The sequence below is a fragment of the Ahaetulla prasina genome, chromosome 1 (genome assembly GCF_028640845.1).
Source record: "Ahaetulla prasina isolate Xishuangbanna chromosome 1, ASM2864084v1, whole genome shotgun sequence".
Taxonomy (NCBI): domain Eukaryota; kingdom Metazoa; phylum Chordata; class Lepidosauria; order Squamata; family Colubridae; genus Ahaetulla; species Ahaetulla prasina.
In genome coordinates, this window is record NC_080539.1 from 103,800,719 (window position 1) to 103,823,830 (window position 23,112).

The window sequence follows — 23,112 nt, forward strand, 5'->3', positions numbered from 1 at the left end:
AGTTGCTGCCATGATGGCCTACAAGCTTGGAAACAGGTCAGGGTTCTTATGTGCTGTGCAGACACAGCCTATCTGAAAAGTCCCATGTTGGAACAAGATTGATGTAGGAAATGAGGTTAGAAGTGTAAAACTATTGCAGAAACTGAAGTTCCTCACATGCGTAAGCCTGTGGTTCTTGGAACGTCTGTGGTTCTGTTTCTATTTTTTTCTATGAATTTGAAGAAAGTTCTCCTTCAGTCTCAACCAGATGTGGATTACTTTACTTTATCTAAAGTAAGGGGAGGATATACTTTCAAAATAGACTGTTTTTCTTTTTCTTTTTTCTTTTTAAAAAAGCCCCTTGACTTTTTCCACTAATTTTTGTTTTTTAAGAAGCTGCCTTAAATGCTTACTATGGTTAGCCTTCTAAGTGGCTTATCACTAGATTATTTTAATATGAAATACACAAGAGGTAAATACTAAGTATGTTTCACAGCACATGTATCTGGATTCTAGAATTAACCCATTTCCTGGATCATATACATTGAGCTTGCATACCGTAGTAAATAAAAAATAAAAGTCTAAATGAGTCAAGCCTCACAATTTGTGCCAGTGCCAACCATGTGTTGTATAGCTTCCCTACAAATATTAGCTGTGCATAGATAGCGACTGATTCCTTGCTGCTCCTTGGAATCTAATATTGTACAAAGGTTTGTATCAAAGCAGTTCAGTAGTTAGATACATAAAGAAGAACAAATCCTTGAAAAAAAAATTGGGATATACCTAATATTGCTTGAAAGAATCTAGAATCTTATAGTTATACTAAGATAGCTTTCATTTACAATATTTATTTATTTATTTATTTATTTATTTTATTTTATTTATTAGATTTTTATACCGCCCTTTTCCCGAAGGACTCAGGGCAGTGTACAGCCAAGGATAAAAACTCAATATATATACAATTAAAAACCAAAATTTAAAACAGAGCAAATTACAAAAAAGGCCGACATTAAAAATTTGAAAATTTAAAACCCTAAAACAATAAAAACCCAATTTAAAATTTAATAAAACTATTAAGCCAGTCCCGCTTGAATAAATAAGTGTGTTTTTAGCTCACGGCGAAAGGTCCGAAGATCAGGCACTTGGCGTAAGCCAGGGGGAAGTTCGTTCCAGAGTGTCGGAGCTCCGACAGAGAAGGCCCTACTCCTGTGGGCCGCCAGCCGACATTGTTTGGCGGACGGCACCCTGAGAAGACCCTCTCTGTGAGAGCGTACGGGTCGGTGGGAGGCATAAGGTAACAGCAGGCGGTCTCGTAAGTACCCGGTTCCTATTCATGACAGATACCTATTTAGCAAGTGCTGCAGGGGTGAAATGCTCCCGGTTCAGACTGGTTCTACCGAGCCAGTAGCGAAGACGGCCAGTGGTTTGGAGAACCGGTAGTGATGGCAGCTCGAGGCTCTGCCCGGTCATCGTTACTTCCTGGGTTTTTTACCCTTTGTGCATGCGCAGAAGGGTTTGCGCATGCGCAGAGGGTTAGTGCGTGCACATGACATGCGCGCGTACTTCTGAATCTGTAGGGGAATAAGTAGATTTCACCCCTGAAGTGCTGGTTTGGGAAATTCTAAGAAAAGCATAGTTCCTTTTCAGATAGATCAGGTCATCATCACACTGATCTGATAGTTAAAAGATCTTTTTATACAATTAAGTTCTCTGTACCTTCTGAGAATGTGTCTAGCAACTAACATTATTGTCTTGCATCTCACAACCCCTGCTTGCATGTGCATATTCATATCTCTGGAGCTCAGACAGATCCAGATCTGCCTCATACAAATACAATTCATGGGTTGATTTTATGATATTACTTTTACTTTTTCAGTATTGTTGTATGCTAGCCCAGCATATTCTTAATATTATATTCTTATATTACTTATCTTTGTATTTAAATTGTTTGTATATTGCCTATCTTGCCATGAATTCCTAAAAGTTTGCAACATTAAAATGCAAGTCACATACATTTAAACTGCAATCAGATTGATCAGATATGACTGAAATAGCCCATAATGTGTAAACCATGTGTTTTATAGCTTCCCTACAAATATTAGTTGCCTTGAGTTGTGGAAGGATACCATCTTGAGGCATCAAATGTGAAGATAAATGAACATGTTTTCAGCTTGTTTATCAGTTGTAATAAGGTTGACACAAGCTTTATCTCAAGAGGCAGGGTATTTCACAGTAAGAACCACAACAAAAAAGACTTTCTTGTTGCTTAATACCAGCTGAATGTACAAAGGATGTTAGAAAATGAGGATGATCTCTACTAATGGTTGCATCAGTTGGATTGGCCTACATGAGAGATAGCATATAGTAAAACAGTTATTTGTGTCTTGGCCACCAAAAATTCTGATTACAGAAGGCAGTCAAAAAACATACCACTCTTCTGCTTTTTCATGGCCAGGAAACATGGAATTAGGATTCCATGTTTTTATCAACTTTGGGTTGTAGATACAGTTTCAAGTACTATTCTTTCAAAGATATGTTTGTTCCTTTCAGTGTCCAAATGCAATTTAGGTATTTATGTATTTCAGACAGATCAATACTTGTCAAAAAGTTACCATCTCTATCAGGAGATACATTCTGTAGAATGTATGCCTTGTTCATTAAAAAGCCTTTGGATAGACTGTTGCAGTTTATTGCTCCACTCCCAGGGAAATCTCTCCCTGACAAAATTCTCCTTTTTGTATAACAGTAGCAACAAATATAAATCTATCAAAAGTGTTGTAATCTGTAGCCCAGATATGTTGAGCACCAGGAAAATGAGGAGATCCAGAAAGTTCAAATGGTATAAAGATTTATTGTAAGCTTGAGTACAAGAATCTGAACTACTAAGGGCCAAGGAAAATTAGCGGGAGATAAGAGTAGAAGGAATTCAAGGTGGGCTGGACTTGGATCTCTTGTGGGCATGAGGGCCTGATCATCTCCTACATGATCTTCCTATGTACATGTAGGATTTAAGCCAGATGGGATGGTAATATTAACTTTTTCTTTTCATGTATAAACATGTGCTTTTATTTACTTTTATTTATTTTATTTATTTATTTATTATTTATTTATTTATTTATTAGATTTTTATACCGCCCTTCTCCCGAAGGACTCAGGGCGGTTCACAGCCATAATAAAAATAGAACAATATACAATTAAAACAACAATTAAAAAACTTATTATATTTGGGCTGAGATATAAAACAATATCCTATTAAAATTAAATTCTCTAAAAATATAAAATTATAAAATTATAAAATCACGAAGCCAGTCCCGCACGGATGAATAAATAGGTCTTGAGCTCACGGCGGAAGGTCCGAAGGTCAGGCAGTTGGCGTAATCCAGGAGGAAGTTCGTTCCAGAGGGTAGGAGCCCCCACAGAGAAGGACCTTCCCCTGGGGGCCGCCAGCCGACATTGCTTGGTGGACGGCACCCTGAGAAGCCCCTCTCTGTGTTTGCGTACGGGACGGTGGGAGGTATTCGGTAGCAGAAGGCGGTCCCGTAAGTACCCTGGCCCTAAGCCATGGAGCACTTTAAAGGTAGTGACCAACACCTTGAAGTGCACCCGGAAGACCACAGGCAGCCAGTGCAGTCTGTGAATAGAATAGAATAGAATTTTATTGGCCAAGTGTGATTGGACACACAAGGAATTTGTCTTGGTGCATATGCTCTCAGTGTACATAAAAGAAAAGATACCTTCATCAAGGTACAACATTTACAACACAATTGATGATCAATATATCAATATAAATCATAAGGATTGCCAGCAACAAGTTATAGTCATACAGTCATAAGTGGAAAGAGATTGGTGATGGGAACTATGAAACAATTACCGTATATACTCGAATATAAGCCGATCCGAGTATAAGCCGAGGTCCCCAATTTTACCCCAAAAACTGGGGTAAACTGGGGACTCGAGTATAAGCCGAGGGTGGGAAATGAGGCACCTACCGGTTGGGGAAAGCCTCCCTCCCTCAGCTGAGAAGGCTGGCGGCTCCCCCGCCCCGCCCTCTCACTGCACCGGCAGGGCTTCCGTCCGGTAAAATGTGAAAAAAAGAAGAAAAAAAACCTCGAGTATAAGCCGTATATACTCGAGTATAAGCCGAGGGGCTTAAAAAAAAAAAAACCTCGAGTATAAGCCGTATAGACCCGAGTATAAGCCGAGGGGACGTTTTTCAGCACAAAAAACGTGCTGAAAAACTCGGCTTATACTCGAGTATATACGGTAATAGTAGTGCAGATTCAGTAAATAGTCTGACAGTGTTGAGGGAATTATTTGTTTAGCAGAGTGATGGCCTTCGGGAAAAAACTGTTCTTGTGTTCTAGTTGTTCTTGTGCAGGAGTGGTGTTACGTGGGAGCCACGTGTGGCTCCCTCTATCACCCGCGCAGCCGCATTCTGAACTAACTGCAGCCTCCGGGTGCTCTTCAAGGGGAGCCCCATGTAGAGAGCATTGCAATAATCCAGGCGGGAGGTAACAAGAGCGTGAGTGACCGTGCATAGGGCATCCCGGTCATTATGCATAGGGCATCCCGGTCAAACTCCTCAAAGGTATTTTAGCTGGGATGCATGTAGCTTGGAATTTTACTCATATGCTTCATATTGAAGATTTCAAAAAGGAAATGTTTTATATTCAGAAACATGAGACTACATCATCATGTTGCTGTCAGTTCTAGCCAGTTGTGATGCTGTTATAAATAACAGTTGATGAATATCAGGTTTCCAGTAACAAATAGAACTATTTTTAGCAAAGGCACAAAATAACATTATTCCACTGAACAGTTACCTAGAATGAGAGCATGCAGGATAAGGATTTAGGTCCCTTTTTCCTTTTTGATTGGACCTTCTTTTTTCCTGATATCATACATGATTAAAATGTGCAAAAGAAACAGGTCTGGAATATATAAAAATGTTGCTGTGTCAGTGCTGGCATGCTATTAATTCAGCTTTATATCAGCATAAATACTCAGAATAGACATGAAAGCAGATTAATTAATTAATTAATAATGTATCTCTGTAAATGTGATGATTTTTTTTCGTTGTCTGTCTAGTTACTTTTTTTGCCCTTCTTCATTTTTCATTGATACACTTGAACTTTAACACATGAAACATTTCTTATTTGCCTATGCTCATTCCAAGAAAAGTTTCATCTGTTTAATTTCTAGGGCCAAAACCTTTTGATTTAATAACATGAGAAATTTTAGTGATACTTAAAGCCCTTTCATTCAACAACTATATAATGCTTATATGGTGTAGCACCTATCAGTAATTTATTTTTATGCCAAGCAACAGATTTTTCTGAAGAAAATCTAAAATTTCCAGAGCAAACAAAATTAAGTGTACATTTTGTTAAGTATACAATAAGTAGATGCATATGTTGTTCATGGGTAGTTCTCTCATCTGTTTTTTTTCTCTTTTATAGGAAATTATTTGCCAGAAGAATAATGTAAGTATATTTTTAAAAACAAAAGTGAAATTTCAGCTTCTGCTATATATATTTCTGAATTGTGCACAGTTCCTTATGGGTTATAACTTGTCTGAAGATGTAACTGTAATTCTACTGATTCTTCCGTTAAATTATATAATCTGTTAAATTATATAACTATCAAGTCATTCCCAGCAAAACCTTTTTGGAACCTTAATAATGGTTAATTTGATGCTTGGTATTGTATTAGCCAGTTTACTTTAGCTTTGCATGCTTTTAAGATTTGCTGTTTTCTTCAAATGAACAATCTTTCTTGTGTTATTCTTTTCATATTCTCTTTACTCATTTTATTCTTTCAGTTTGCCACTGAGTTTCTTTTAACCTGGTTTTCCTTTTCTGCTTCCGCGTTTGCAAGCTGTTTTCAGATGGATGCATTTCAGCGCTCATAATTCATGCAGGCTTTTATTTACAAAAGAAAAACTGCATTGATTAGGCCAGAAGTATGTACAGTATGTAGCCATGTAAAAGCTTTCAGAAGTCTGTAAACAGGATGGTATAGCAAAAAGAAGTAGCAAGCTCTCCATGATATGGGTGGAGGAAACTACCATCTAAACAAGTGGCTTTTGCTATGTCTGAAGGAAACAGATTCCATTAGTCTGCATTTTGTAATAAAAAAATATCCCTGTCTACCTTCTTAAACTTTGATTCTTCTGCATCAATGGTAGGCTTTATTCTGTTTTGAACCTTCTACTGATCAAAAATCATTGAGTGGCTTGAGGGAGCTATCCTTTAAAAATATGTTTGATTTTATTATGCTAAATGAGTAGAAGGTGAGGCATGACCAAAAGCTTCTGGTGGAAGTAGTGGACAGGTTGATGTAGGTATGAGAAGATGTACCTGCAAGAAACTAGACATCAAGGGGGGGGGTGTATGTATGTGGGAGGGAGGGAGGGAGGGACAGAGGGGGAGAGGGAGAGGGGAGGGAGGGAGAGAGCATGAGCATGCAGAAGCCTGTCTGTAAATGGATAGGGCTTGTAGCATAGGTACAATGTGATCTTGGCACATCTGTGAAACAAACGAGAAACATTGTTTGATTTCAAAGCATAGAAGAGTTTATTATTACTGTCTCTAGTCAACTAACAGTCAAAGCTAAATTGCCACTAGATTAAGTGTCAGCAGAATTTACGGGTGGCTGGACTTAGGTCTTTTATGACAATGCAATGACTCCAAGTTATGACACTTTTAACCCTGACTTCCAGCTGAGCCTCTTCGTTTTCTATACCCAGGGGACTAATGATGTTCTGAGATGAAGTCAGTCAGGAGACTTGACAAATATGGAAAAATGTCAATATTTAATATGACTTCCATTTTTAATAGAAAAAGAAAGGATACAGATGACACATACTACAAAGTGTAGGGTGAATTTTGGCTAATGTGTGATAAATTTAATCAATTTAAAATCTATCATCTATGGTGATAGATACTGAAAAAAGTTACCATTTCTTCTCTTGCAGAGAACTAGCAAAGCAAATTGATTTTTGAGACTTATTAGTAGAATTGTTGTGTAGTTCCTGGGCTTGCATCACGTTTATTGCAGTCTTTATTGCAGAAGAACAATGTTATTCTGCTGAGTTTTAAGATAGCTATAAAAACTTAGATTTTTGAGAGAGTTGGAACTGAAAGACCACCTTGGTTGTGTTCAGATGTTTATTGTTCTTCAGCAGCCATGGTTTTCTTTGTAAATTTAAATTTTATTTAGATGGTTGTTCTTTTATGATATTTTTTTCCTATTTAAATTTTCTTGGTAAGGAAAGAGAATGTAGGCCACCCACAGTCTCTCTGGATAGGAGCAGCACCTAAACTAATAATGAAATAATTTAGCTCAAACATCTTTTGTTGCTAAGCGCTCCTTACCAACACTTGTCTGTATCCCTCACTGTTTTATGAACTAGGAAGGATATACAGCTGTGCCTTGAGCAGAAAAGATAAGAACCTGCACAAAACTATAATTTGAAGGCAGCTTAAAAGCCAAGCTGATTCTGCAGAGAATTCAAAAGTTCCTGGGGTGGCAGTGTGAAGAGAATATTTGTTGTTTGCCAGAACAAATAACACCTTTGAGAATATGAGATGGAACCCCAAAATAATATTTATCCCAATTCTCTCAGTACAAAAACTATGAAATCAGGCTATGATTAAATGTCATGCAACTCTGGAGTTTCATAACTGTAGCATAATACTGTGATCAGGAGAACCATTTATCTTATCTTATATTTGCTCAGATAAGAAAAACACACTTAGTGCCTTTCTGCTCTTGTCTGATAAAAGAGCAGAAAGGGTCTTGTCTTCCATAGTTCAAATCTGATAGTAAGTAGTAGAATTCTGAAGCGGCCAGCAACCAGGGGTGAAATGCTCCCAGTTCGGACCAGATCGGGTGATCCGGTAGCGATGGGGGTGGATACTTTGGAAATCCAGAAGCAAAAATCCCTGCCCACCCAATCACCCAGTCCCCACTTGCCTACTTGGCAGCTTGCTGCTTCTTTCGGGCTCTCTCTGCCTTGCTTCGGCTGCTGCAGTCAATTGCATCAACTAGCAACTCAATCTGCCTGCCTTGTCCCTTGAATTGGGTAAATAAAATAATAAAATAAAATATTTCTGCAGCTTTCTGAGATTTGGTGTGTTTCTGTAGTGTTTCACTCTAACTATACGAACATATAAAATCTCACAAAGCTGTATGTGGCATTTTGTTTGTGTGAGTGAGTCAGTTGTGTTGTGTTGTGTTGTGTTGTGTTGGGGGGGGTGTAAAGTGTGAAAGTTGATTTTTGAGCTTTTTTTTTTTTTTTTGGTGGCTGTGTGAGGTTCCTGCTTGTTGCAGGGGCCATTTTGGGTGAAGTGCAGCTGCTTTTACATTGTGTGTGAGTCAGTTGTGTTATGTTGTGTGTGTGTAAAGTGTAAAAGTAGGTTTTTGAGCTTTTTGTGGCTGTGTGAGGTTCCTGCTTGTTGCAGGGGCCTTTTTGGGTGAACTGCAACTGTTTTTACATTGTGTGTGAGTCAGTTGTGTTGTGTTGTGTGTGTGTAAAGTGTAAAAGCTGAACTTTTTGTGGCTGTGTGAGGTTCCTGCTTGTTGCAGGGGCCCTTTTGGGTGAAGTGCAGCTGCTTTTACATTGTGTGTGAGTCAATTGTGTTGTGTTATGTTGTGTGTGTGTAAAGTGTGAAAGTTGTTTTTTGGTAACACTTATTGTTTTGTTTTGTCACTGAAGCAGTAGGCATGAGTTTAAATGGACTCCAGAGGATGGTAGAGGACAGGAAGGCCTGGAGGAACGTTGTCCTGGAGAAACGGGGTCGCGATGGGTCGGACACGACTTTGCAACTAACAACAATTGTTTTGTGTACTTTGTTTATTATTTTTATTATTTATTGTTATTGGTCATGCCCACCCAGTCACCCGGTCTTGGTCACCTGACCAAGCCACACCCACCAATTAAGTGCACCCCCCACCCCCTGGGCAAGAACTGGTAGGGAAAATTTTTAGATTTCAGCAACCTCTTGGCAAATAACTCAAGTCGTTTTAGGATTCGAGTGCATAGGATGTGGAAAAATGCTGATTATATGGAGACAGTTTAAAAAAAAAGATTGAAGAATGTTGTCTCTTGTGAGGACTGATTATTGAACACGTCTTCCTTTCTATGAGCTTCAGACTATTTGATGGTGTTAAGAGGAAGGATGCTTTATCTTAGGAGTTCTCATTTGGCTGGTATCAAAATTATCCAAATGCTGCATTCCAATGTGTACCTCTTGGCAATTTGCATAGAAAATTATTTTGCAGAGCTGGGTAGGATATTTTTTGTCTCTTTTCTGTATTTGAAGACTACATCAGAAAACTGAACCAGGAAATGTGTTTGAAAGAGATTATATTTAAGGCATGAGGAACACAACTTTGGGAAGTGTCATTATAGAGGACTGTCTCAAGATACTGAAGTCTTTGCCCTCTAGTGATATTAATGAAAATTTTAAAATTTCTCAGCCTGGCCAGAAGTAGCAACAATTAATTGAGTATATGCTAGATATAAAATCTTGATACCAGCTACATTTCTCTGGTATGAAACGGCTCAGGTTTTCGGAAGGCAACCAACTCTTCGTTCATTTTGTTTCTGCATTTGAAAAAAATGTATATCAGTTATGTTATCACAACACGAAAACATGTAGTTAATTAATTTACTGTTAATTACATTTCCATGCATGTTGTCTAAAGCAATTAATAATAATAAATTGCAAAATACAGCACAAACTTTAAAAAAATAGTATAATTTATTTGGCCAAGTGTGATTAGACACATAAGGAATTTGTACCAAGTGCAAATGCAATATGCAAGGCAACAAGAAAGATAATAAGAACATAATTATGATACCAATAATAGGAGGTAGTAGAGAAGATGAGAAGGATAATAATAATAATAATACAGCCATACAACATGGGTGAATACACTTAGACATAAGACAGTACTGTGAGGATCAGATGTTCAGCAGAGTGATAGTATGAGGGGAAAAAACTTGTCCCTATATCTAGTTCAGGGGTCTGCAATCTTAAACACTCAAAGAGCCGTTTCGACTTGTTTCCCACAGAAAAGAAAACACTGGGAGCCACAGAACCCTTCCCATGCATGACTATTTCTTGAGCGGCCACAAAACTAGCATATGTAGTTGAATTAAACGTTCTGTTTTCTTCTGAAACTTTTCATTTCTTGGATTTATCCATGGTTGGCCTACCGGGGGTTGAAAAGCTCAATAAATCGTGTGCTGGTGGGTGTCACACACTGACGGTTGTGATGCATGTTTTGAGTGACAGGGAGCCACAGCAGAGGGGTGAAAGAGCCACATGCGGCTCCAGAGCCACAGGTTACTGATTCCCGGTCTAGTTGTTTTGGCATGTAATACCCTATGGCGGCATTCTGAGGCGAAGAGTTGAAACAGATTGTGTCCAGAATGTGAGGGGTCTGTAGTTATTTTCTCAGTCCTACTCCAGACATGCACAACATGCAGGCCTTCTATGGAAAGCAGCCTGGTTGCAGTTCTTTTTTCAGCAGTCCTAACTATCCTTTGGAGTATGCACCTATCCTGTTTAATTGCTGTACCAAACCAGACAGTTATAGAAGTACAGATGGATTTAATAATTTCTCAGTAGAATTGTGTCAACAGTTCCTGGGGCAGCCTGAACTTCCTAAATTGTCGCAGGGAGAGCTTTCTTTGTTGTGTCTTTTTGATGATGGTTCTAATGTTAAGTGTCCATTTCTAATCCTGGGAGATTGTAGAACCCAAAAACTTGAAGGATTCTACTACTGATACTGTGCTGTCAAATATATTTATTTATTTTTATTTATTAAATTTTTATACCGCCCTTCTCCCGAAGGACTCAGGGCGGTTTACAGCCATGATAAGAAACGACAACAGTATACACATAAAACCATAATTTAAAAAACTTATTATACAAATGGCCGAATTAAAACATTTAGAATAAATTTTAAAATGTTAAAACATTAAAACTAATTAAAATCCTATTAATATCCTATGCCAGTCCTGCGCGAACAAACAAATAGGTCTTCAGCTCTCGGCGGAAAGTCCGAAGGTCCGGCAATTGCCGAAGTCCAGGGGGAAGTTCGTTCCAAAGGGTGGGAGCCTCCACAGAGAAGGCCCTCCCCCTGGGGGCCGCCAGCCGACATTGCTTGGCGGACGGCACCCTAAGGAGTCACTCTCTGTGCGAGCGTACAGGTCGGTGGGAGGCATTCGGTAACAGCAGGCGGTCCCGTAAGTACCCTGGCCCTAAGCCATGGAGCGCTTTAAAGGTAGTTACCAACACCTTGAAGTGCACCCGAAAGACCACAGGTAGCCAGTGCAGACTGCGCAGGAGAGGTAGGAAATATAGTATTTTAAATTCCAAAAACAGAAATGCAAGTGAACAATTCTGGATGTTCTGCACTGATTCCCCCCCCCCCAATTTATGTTGTTAGTTGGCCCAGAATTAAGGATTTGGATGGCATCAAAATTTAAATAAATAAATATAAAATGTAGTGACTCCCTGCGCCTAGGTTTCTGACCCAACTGCAGTTTCCTATTGCACATGCTCTGCTTACTTAGGAAAATCTATCTGCTCTAATTCTAGAACATACTGATGGCTCAAAGGAGAGATAGCATGTAGTTTGTACAAACAGAGAAGAAAAATAGAACTGCTGAATGTAAACAGACTTCACAAGTGACATCAATTCTGTTCTAAAGAGAGAGACAGAGAGAGAAAGAATATTAAGTTGAGAATTATGCACCAACTTAACTGTTTCTAGGAGTTAATTTGTAACTGCTCCTTGAATGTTTCTTCTTCCGTGTCTAGGTCAAATTTTATTGAAGCTACCTTCTTGGCTTTGTTGTTGGCAAAGCCAAAAATAATCGGTATATTATCGGTACATGTTTCTGGTAGTAGCCGACATACCAGAAGATGGGCTGGCTTTGTGTCTCTCCAGATTCACACAGTGTGTTGTCCATCTGTGAAGAACCTCTACTTGAGCATATTACTTTTATATTTTGGCATTCCAACTCTCAACCTATTCAGGGTCCTCCAGGTAATATAACGGAGGTTGGATCCTTCAGCCATATCTTCCTTTAATGTTATTCCTTGCTTAACGGTCTCCTTCCTCCATCTTTTAATTTTTTTTTGTTCTTGTGTACCCTCAAGAATATTTGTTCTTGCCATGAAGTTGTTCCTAGATCTGAATCAGCTGGTTTGGGGGATATGTCCATTCAGAGGATGTTGAGGGTCATTCTCTTGCTTAGTTTCCCCAGTGTCTTCTGAAACCTGTCTCCTGATCTTAGGTGGGGCAATGCCAGAGAGAGAATATATATTTTCAATTGGTGTAGGTTTGAGATATCCTAAACGTACTGCTTCATTGATGGTGGTACCTACTTTTGAATGATGAAATATGTGCAGAAGAAAGAATGGGATGAGTATCAGATTCACAAATAAATGTGAACATTAGGCCAGTGATGAAAGATCAGAAAATTTCCCTAAATCTTAATAATTGTTCCATGGTGTTATTCATTTTAAATTTCTAATTCTGCTGCAAAATATTAGTCTGTGTGTATGTGCACGTGTGCACATGTGCCTGTGTATGAAGAAAAATATAACCATTCTAGGTCATACCTAACTAATAAGCTCTGGATCTTGCTGTTTGTTACTACTGCTCAAAAAAATGCTGCAGGGAGGACATTTCAACAGTGCTCTAACATAGTTATTATGTTTGATTTCTGAGAGTGGCAAAATAAGATATGTACAAGAAGAACTGATTCATCATCATCCTGTTAGTGTTTCCTCTTGGGCATAATTATAAAAGATATAATGAATGCTACAAAAGCATATTGCCTAATGTAGTAAGGGAGGATTAATAATTAACATGCCTTAGCTTCTCTGAGTTGACAGGATTTTTCTAACAAAGGAGTGCTGTAATTACTGCAAAAATTAGACATTTATATCAACATTGTGCTTGTTTATGTGGAGGTCAAATCTGCAGAGAAACCTGAATTTCTTTCTAGGGAATTCAGAGTTTTATCTATTTTAGGTTATGCCAATATTTCACAGTCTTTTGCTTTCCAATACATTAGTCCAGAGGTCTCTAATCCCTCGGGCCGTGGACCAGTCTCAGTCTGTAACCCAGGGGTGAAATGCTCCTGGTTCGGACCAGATCGCTCAATCCGATAGTAATGGCAGCGGGTGGTTCGAAGAACCGATAGCAAAAATCCCTGCCCCCCCCCATGCCCAGCTGAGCTGCGCGATCATCAGTTTTTTGTTTTTTTTTCACTTTTAAAAGCATTTTTTCTTCGGCCGAAAAAATGCTTTTAAAAGTAAAAAAAAAGCTTTCGGCTGAAGAGGTTGTAAAAAAATGCTTTTAAAAGGCTCTGGCAATCCCAGCTGAGTTGCCTGATTGCCAGAGCCTTTTAAAAGCATTTTTTACAACCTCTTCGGCCGAAGAGTTTGTAGAAAAATTCTTTTAAAAGACTCCTCTGAGGATCCCAGCAGAGTTGCCTGATCGTCAGAGGCTTTTATTTTCTTTTAAAGGCAAAAGGAAATTCTTTTAAAAGAAAAGAAAAGCCTCTGACGATCAAGCAACTCATCTGGGATCGTCAGAGGAGCCTTTTAAAAGCATTTTTTTCTACAATCTCTTCAGCCGAAGAGGTTAGAGAAAAAATACTTTTAAAAGTAAAAAAAAAAAAAGTGGCCACGCCCACCCAGTCACACTACCACCACCAAGCCACACCCACAGTACCGATAGTAACAAATTTTACATTTCACCACTGCTGTAGCCTGTTATGAACTGGGCTGTGCAAGCGAAGCTTTATCTGTGCACGCACAGAATCTAGGTTGTGCATGAGCCTCCCATCACTGCTTTAGTCCTCCAACTTCCAGAATTTCCAGTCAGCACATTGAGAGCTGTGCTAGTTGAGAAAGTTAGGAATTGTAAAAAGAATGAGCACAGCTTGCAAATGTCTGTCTGTTTGTCTGTCTGTCTGTCTGTCTCCTATCTATCTATCTATCTATCTATCTATCTATCTATCTATCTATCTATCTATCTATCTATCTATCTATCTATCTATCATCTGTGCTCTCATCATGAGCATAACTAGAGTAGTAGCAGTAGCAGTATAGCTTATGATCTCTAAAATTTGATCTTTTATTTTAAATAAAACAAATTACATTTTAGCTTGCTCATAATTTTTGATAGGATTAGGTTGATAGGATGAGAGCCGGTTTAGTCTAGTGGTTAAGGCACCTGGCTATATATCAGAAAATTATAGTTCTTCCTTAGGCATGAAAGCCAACTGGCTTACCCAGTTTTCATCCAAAGCCTGAAACCAAGTGTTTTCCATCACAATCCAATGTTTGTTGATTCTTCTACTTTAAAAGGAGTAACTATGCCAACTGAGCTGCTTGATAATATACTTTTTAGCAGGCTATGTCTTATCCTGCTTTATTTTGCAGCAAATATAAAATATTTCTTTTAGAGAAATTGTGTTTCATCTCTTTATATCCTTTCTTATGCTTTCCAAACAGGGCAGTAATTTAAAGACATTTAAAACTTTAAGTATATTAATGTCAAAATATTTAAAAGTTATGTGAAAGTTTTAGGTTCAATCCTGATGTGAAAAACATAGTCAAGGTGCTTGATAATATTTCAATTATTCAACTGTGATAACCTTTGAATTTCCCTATATTCTTTATATTATAATTAATGTGTATATTATGATGCAGTATAATGAAAATTCTGTTGTATAATACCAAGAATTTCTTCTCGTGGTGTCTGTGCTTCCCATGCTATCAATTAAAAATATAGTTGTTCCCTTTCACTTCTACAAAGAATATCCATCATGTTTACGATAGTAAACAGTAAAATAGAGGTCCATCTCTATAATTCCTTACCCTTGCATAATCGAAATATTTGTTCACCTGCAGATCTTTTTTATGTCCAAACTTGTCTGATGTGCAGGTTATTCTTTCAGTAAAAGTACTTGGAAGAATTCCCTCCTTAAATAGTAATGTTCTGCCAGTTCTTTCCCGATCTGATTACTAACATAAATAACAATATGCTTGTTGATATGCTTGATTATAGTATCTCTCACCCCAGTCACTATGAACATACATTTCCGGACAGGTAGGAATTGTAGTCTATCACATCTGGACACCAGTGTGGAGATGGTAGATGCATCATTAGTTAGATAGACGGAATATGGAAAAACATTCCATTTTAATTAATGTTCATTATTTTTTTATGTCATATATGTTGCTGCTTTTGTTGTTGTTTAGATGTGTTTTGTTGGTATAAGATGCTGTATGTTCCTATGTGGAAAGATGGGATGTTAATCATATAAGCATATTGTGCCAGCAGAATCTATTTAATAAGGAAAGCTGCATGGATTAAAGAGATTTACAATATGAAAATTATGTTAGGTGTTAGTTACATTCTACAAAGTATAATGATTTTAAGATTATCTTACATATGTTATAATTTACATTGCTAAACCTTTTCCTCCTTTTCTGCAGATGTGCACTGGCAATTATATATTTGTTCCATATATGATAACTCCCCATAACAAAGTCTATTGCTGTGACAGCAGTTTCATGAAGGGATTGACTGAATTGATGCAACCCAATTTCGAACTGCTGCTGGGACCAATATGCTTACCCTTAGTTGACCGCTTTATTCAGCTCTTGAAGATGGCACAGGGCAGCTCAAGGTATGGAGTGTCTTCAGCTGGAACATTCAGATTTGCCGTAAAAAAGAAAACGATATGGACCCAATAAGTGTAACAGTACATAATAGGAATACCAGAATAACAGAGTTGGAAGGGACCTTGGAGGTTTTCTAGTCCAACCCTTTGCTCAGGCAGGAAACTTTATACCATTTCAGACAAATGGTTGTCCAATCTCTTCTTAAAAACTTCCAGTGTTGGAGCATCCACAACTTCTGAAGGCAAGTTGTTCCACTGATTAATTGTTTTAATAATCAGGAAACTATCATGTTCATGTCTATCAAGAGTACTTTCATATTAGGATAGCCAGTTGCTTGAACTTTGGCTTCCAGATTACCTCTGACCAAGAAGTATTTTGAGGACCAGACTTGGGTTTCAAATTAGTAATGGTCCATTGTTCTGTCCATTCTTCCATCTGTTAAAAGCTTTCGTAATTAATAAAAAGTCCCAAAAGATAAAAAGTAGTCCAAAAAAGGAGAGAAACCGTTTTGTCTTGTACCCTTCACCATTTGGAAATAAGATGTAACTTCCCTTTTAAGTTTATGGGGAAGATGCATTGCTTGGAAATGATAGACATATTTGGCGGTGGGTGGGTGGATGAGGTGAGATAGAGAAAAGAAGCCTGAAGGGAAACAAGTCACCCCTACCTTCTCTTTTACATTGAATTGGAAATAATTGCTTCTTCAGAATTATAGTGGCAATCTGGGGAGGCCTCTTGCTGTTTAACAGGTAAAACATTTACAGGGGAAATTTGATAATGCTCATACCTGACATCTATATATTAGAAACATTTAAAAGTCTTTGTGATATGGGCGGCATATAATTTTAATAATAAATAACCTATATCAAATGCTTTGTTTGTTTGTTTGTTTATTTGATGTATCAACCTCCTTGAGATGTAGACCAACATTATTTTACTGTATTACCAACAATTGGGGGAAAGATGAAGCTGAGAAGCTTAAAATATTATTATTATTATTGTTGTTGTTGTTGTTGTTGTTGTTGTTGTTGTTATTATTATTATTATTATTATTATTATTATTATTATTATTATTATTATTATTATTATTATTATTATCTACCTATGCAAGGATGATGACGATGATAATGATAAGAACTGGGAATGAGCTGGGGATTTTTTAAAAAAAGTAGAGATGGGCACCTTGAATAACCAATTGGTCCATTCATTTGCCCCTCTTGAACATTCAGTTGCTACAGATTTGTGAACATTTTGAAGGGATGCTCAGAGGGCCAAATTGACAGGAATCTTCCGTTTGTTATCATCCCTTCCTCCTCTTTCCCCAAAGAAATAAATGCCTCAAGGAAGCGGAGTGCCAATAAGTTTTACAAAGTCCAAGTGGCCTTCTTGTCCAACTTTAGGTGAAGCATTTTTGCCACTGAGAATCTTTGCTTCCTTGTGAGAAATGACTTATGAGTAAAATATGTAGCCAGTGACAGATATGTCAAATAGCCAGAATCTGAATTAAATTAAATCCCGTGACTTGAGAACATTTGAGGAACATTTGACATGTCATGGATCGTAGAACAAGTCAGTTCAAAGTTTTCAAGGCGCAAAGTAGGAAGATCAAATAGTCATATTCTGGATACATTATTTGAAGACCCAACCCCCTTGAGAAATCTACAAATACCGGGAAAGCTGGAAGGTAAGAGTAAAGAGGACAGCCTGAAAACAAAATGGATAATCTGATACCAGAGTCAATGGGTGCATTTTGGAAGATCTGAAGGCCCAAGGGGCATATTATCCTGGAGAAGGTCCATCAGGGTGATTACTGAGATTCAGCGCCAACCTGATAGCACAAAATAAAATAAATCATCATCTACACATTCAGTTCATATTTGCAATCCTTAATTAGGTCAATATTCCTGGCTTATTCTATTAGTTGCTGTAAAACAGACAGCCACGCTTTTATAACATTGAGGTTTATACTGATTTCTTCTTTTACCTTCTAGCCAATACTTCAGGGAATCAATTCTTAATGATATCAGAAAAGCTCGTAACTTGTACACTGGGAAGGAATTAGCTGCAGAATTGGCCAGGATAAGACAACGGGTGGATAACATTGAGCTTTTGTCTGCTGACATCGTGATAAACTTGCTGTTATCTTACAGGGATATTCAGGTAGGAATCAAATGCTTAATTTAAATGTATTGTTTCTATTAACTCTGTTTGATCAACATATGAGAGGGCCTCTATTCAATTCTAGTCAGCATAGGTCATTGCAATATTTTATGTACCCTAAGTGTGCTCTTAGTCCTTACTAAGCTTTTTTAGATCACCCCACCCACTTAATTCCCAATTCCCTGAGCTACAAATTATTTTTTTATATGCCAGCAAACTACAGCATCCCCCCAGTTTGCCAGACTTTTATTTTTTATTTTCTGCCTGCATAAAACAAGCACTCATTCCTGAAAAATGCAAATAGAAGCGAAACAAGAGAGACGTTGTAAAGAAATTTACAGTGAATGCTCTTTTCTAAAAATAGCAGTCATTCCTACCAAACCAGATTTTCCACAATTTTTCTTCCATCCTCCCAGTTTTTACTCCTTCTCAAAGGGTTTAGTTTGGTGGTGGGTGGGCAGGGGCGAGAAGGGGATGATTTTAGTTATTTAGAAACGTATAAATGTGTGGGAATTCAGTGTCTGAATTTACTGCAGAGGGATTTAAATGTTATCATATTTTTATAGGCTATTTCACACATTCTCAGAACAAATAACTCGACACAGAATGGATCGGGGCCAGGTGGACTCCACAGAGGGCTAGGGGTAGATGGTCACTACCACATATGCTTTTGGTAGCCTGAAAGTATTCTTAATAGTTGCCAGATTTAATAAATGAATGTTGTTACCATGGCAACTGTGTGCATTTACATTATGCTTAGAACTGCGAAAAGGGAAATAGAATGGCTAATATTCAGATTTTATTTTTTAAAAAAGTAGAATCCATTTTGCAAATTGGGGGACATTATATTATAAGCACAATGACAAAGATTCAGCAAAGTATGTGAGTAGATTCCATTTCTATGTGATACCCTGTCTTACTATCACATATTCTACAGAACTGATGGCTTTTTAAAAAAATAACTGAATTTCAGATACTGAGGGTTTTCTTAACACTGCTATACTTCTGAAGTCTGCACTCAAAAGCACATGATACAGTTGATGCAGTGGTGGGATTCAAATAATTTAACAACTGTTTCTCTGCCCTAATGACCAGCTGGGTAGGTGTGGCTCGGTGGTCATGTGACCGTGTGGGCGTGGCCAACTCAACATCACTCACATCGATGGGCGCTTTGCCTTAGCTGTTACAATGTAATAAGGGTTAACCAGAGAGGCAGTTTCTGTAAGCAGGGCAATAAAGATTAGGCTAGAAACAACACCATAATGCCTTCCTTACAGGACTAACCCTGTAAAGTGGAAAAAAAACAAAATAAGATTTCTTCCAACAACCAGTTCTCCGAACTGCTTAGAAAGCTAACAACCAGTTCTCTCGAATAGGTGCGAACTGGCTGAATCCCACCACTGAGTTGATGATCTAGTAGCAGAAACCCATACTGAGAAGATTATTAAGCATATGAAATTTTGAATATGTCTTTTGAATATAGAAATGTCATGTCTGATTTATTGTTTTTCTTACTATAATCATTTCAATAAAGCTTACCCATGCTCCTGTTAAACTGATTGAAAGTACTTTGGCTATGAAGTAAAATCCTTCCTTATTTCAGGCAGAGCAACAAGGTGCACAGGCCAGACAGTGGAATATGTGCTGTCATTTGTGGGATGGGACAGGATGGGATGGGGTGGGGTGGGAAGGGAAGGGCTTAGAAAGATGCTGCACTGTGGAAAGGGAAAACATGTTCCAGAAATGCTTAAGCATAAATAACTGTCTGAAACAGCCAAAATGAAATGGTCACTATAAGGCACTGAGAGAGCGAAAGAGAACATAACATTATTAATGACGTGCCAACCTATGTAGAAAATTCAACAGGGTTATGTGATGTGAGAGTTGAGGTTAATTGTCCTCAGCCTGCCCTATTCTTTGAGATTTTTGATTGCATTGTTGGCTACAAAGACTTGATTTGATTATGGAAACATTTCATATCAAAATTCAAAGTATATTTCCAATTGCAAAAGAAGAAAGGGAGGGAGCTATAACATCTATAACAACTCACACTGATCAAAAACTATCACTACTCTTGAATCGCATGCAACATTAAGAAATGTCAGGTCTTTTAGTTGCCCTTGTAAAAGTTTGAAAACAATGAAAAGCAGTTGCCTCCTTCTGAATGTAATTAGAATCCGCTTTGTAGACCAAAAGGGTAACGTGATGGCTCGGTGATTAAGATGCTAGGCTTGTGGGATGGAAACACCTGTCTTTGCCTAGCTCCTGCCCACCTAGCAGTTTGAAAGCATGCAAATGTGCGTAAATAAATAGGTACCATTTCAGTGGGGAGGAAATCAAGAGCTCCGTGACTTCATGCTGGCCACATGACCACGGAAATGTCTTCAAGACAGTGCTGGCTCAATGGCCTTAAAATGGAGATGAATGCTGCCTTCTATAGTCAGCAACAACTAGTAGAGTAAAACCCAAAGGTATTCCTTTCTTTTGTAGACCGAAGAGAACTGAATGGGGCTATGACCAATACTATTATTGTAGGTCCCAACTTAGGTATTACATCCATTCAGTATGTAGTTTTTATTTTTTCAGGCCACAGAAAGACTTAGACAGTTCATCTTTTTTTTTTTTTTGCCTTATCTGAGATCATGTTTTAATAAATTCTTTTATTTATCTTTTTTGGAAGGATTATGACTCTATTGTGAAATTGGTAGAGGCATTAGAAAAACTTCCAACGTTTGACTTGGCTTTGCATCATCATGTGAAATTTCATTATGCATTTGCACTGAATAGGTAAGAACTTTCCTTTCCTTTGAAACTACAGTATTTGATGGCACTTTGTCCACAATCAAAATATCCTTTCATTTTTTCTAAAAAAAAACCCAAATACTTCCGGCATTTTTTCATCCTGTGTCTCTTGCTTCTATAATCGGTGGATTTGACTTTCCATCTTGACTTTGGCTTTCTATCACCATTAAATTTATTTTCTGCAGTTTGAGCACAGCAAAAGCCTGAAGGAGACCAATGTTGATAGAATGGTCCATGAAACAAACTCAAAAGCATAGCACACAAATTAACATTGCTCAGCCTGGAAAAGAAGCAGGCACAATGGAGCTGCAAACAAAATGATACGGATGTGCATGATTCTATTATTAGCTGTTCAACTATGATAGCGAGACATAATCTAAAAATGAGGGAGAAGGGCAAGAATGATTAAGCATCATTTTGCTACATGCCTTTTTGTACATCAATGTTTCATACTATTAATGTGGTACAGTATAAGTACAACATTGAGAGCTGTCCAGTAACCTTTGGGATTCTTTAGACAACTGGTTCTTATTTGGGATTTTATCTCCAGCAGTTTCTGTCTGTCCTCTAAGATAGCACAGAGTAGAAGCACTGCAGTCTCTTTAATGAAACCAATTATTGGAAATATGCCTTCTCTATTGTGGAGACTGCTCTCTGGAACAGCATGCTGCCTTTTTCCCATCAAACTTCACACTATTAGGAATGAGAGTTCCTAGATTTTTGAAAAAGTGACTTTGTTTCCCAGGTTAGTTGTTTCTTGAACTTATCTAAGTTTTCTTTTATAATGTAACAGGTGATTCCCCCTCCCCCTCAGGAATATCCACCCTTTTCTTGAACTCTCTTCACTTCCCATCTCTCTTTAATCATATCAGCCACCCAGACTCATTTGAGAGTCAGGCAATTTAAATAAAGGAAGTGAAATTCCTATAAAATATTTCTCTAGAAAAAGTGCAAAAGAAATTGTTTTCAAATGAACCGTGTAAATATCAGTCAAAATCCTTCTCCCTAGTCAGACATATTGCATCACCTTTGACATGTGAAGTGATAATGCGTTAGGACTGTTGCTCTGGAATATTCAAATGTTGTTGTTGTTGTTTTAAATAAAACAGACGAAATCTACCTGGTGACAGGCAGAAAGCTCTAGATATCATGATACCTCTAGTGGAGCAAGAGAGCCAAGTTGCTTCTGATATGTACTGTCTTGTGGGGCGAATCTATAAAGACATGTTCTTGGATTCTGGGTTTACAGACACTGAAAGTCGAGATCAAGGAGCTTTATGGTAAGTACCACTTTACCACATGTCTGTATGAGCTTACTCTTTGATGTTAAAAGAACACTGAATTTTTATTCTTCAGATGCATTTCTGAAGCAGTCTTATATGTGGATTAATTAATATAGGTTGTCCTCGATTTACAACCACAATTGAACCCAAAATTTCTGTTGCTAAGCGAGACAGTTAAGTGAATTTTGACCCATTTTATGACCTTGCGTGCCACAGTTGTTGAGTCACTGTTGTTGTTAAGTTAGTAACATGATTATTAAGTGAATCTGGCTTCCCCATTGACTTTGCTTGTCAGAAAGTCGCAAAAGATGGTCACATGACCCCGGGACACTGTAACTCTCATAAATACGAGGCAGTTGCTAAGTGTCTGAATTTTGATCACATGATCCGTGGAGATGCTGCAACGGTCATAAGTGTGAAAAATGGTCATAAGTTATTTTTTCCAGTGCCGTTCTAATTTTGAATGGTCACTACAAAAATGATTGTAAGTCAAGAATCTCATCATAAGTAAAATAAATAAATTTTACTTATAATGAATAAATTTACTTATAATGAATAAGTAAAATTTAGTCAGATTGGATAGTTTTCAGATCTTTTAGGTAATATATCTATGTGTGTTGCATTATTCTTCAACATCTATACATTTGACTGATTATAATAAATTAAATCAACAAATTTCAGAGATAATTTAATTTTTGATGATTTATTTTATTTTCCATTTAACTCGCTTTTGTCTGTTGAAAAAACTTAACGGCTCCTATACAGTCTGTAGAAATGATATAATGTACAATACTATGCAAATCTGAGTTCATTGTGTCTTAATCACAACCGTTGTACAAGCACTAATTTCAGAACAGATTAGACACATTGATTTTTTATTTTTATTTATTTTATTTTATTTGCATTTATATCCCACCCTTCTCCAAAGACTCAGGGCGGCTTACACTATGTCAGGCAATAGTTTCATCCATTTTGTATACTATATACAAAGTCAACTTATTGCCCCCCAACAATCTGGGTCCTCATTTTACCTACCTTATAAAGGATGGAAGGCTGAGTCAACCTTGGGCCTGGTGGGACTTGAACCTGCAATATTGCAAGCAGTTGCTGTTAATAATAGGCTGCATTAGCCTGTTGAGCCACCAGAGGCCCAGATTTTCTGT

General features: G+C 37.7%; 1 protein-coding gene across 1 annotated transcript in view; it reads left to right on the forward strand.

The window, feature by feature from the left end:
- MAP3K5 (mitogen-activated protein kinase kinase kinase 5) overlaps window positions 1–23,112 on the forward strand; it is a 117,927-nt gene that overhangs the window by 36,766 nt on the left and 58,049 nt on the right. The window contains exons 3-7 of the mRNA XM_058171003.1: window positions 5,439–5,462; window positions 15,516–15,709; window positions 17,696–17,864; window positions 20,545–20,651; window positions 21,776–21,946. Of these exons, the coding sequence (XP_058026986.1) occupies window positions 5,439–5,462; window positions 15,516–15,709; window positions 17,696–17,864; window positions 20,545–20,651; window positions 21,776–21,946 (665 nt within the window). The remainder of the gene's footprint in view (window positions 1–5,438; window positions 5,463–15,515; window positions 15,710–17,695; window positions 17,865–20,544; window positions 20,652–21,775; window positions 21,947–23,112) is intronic.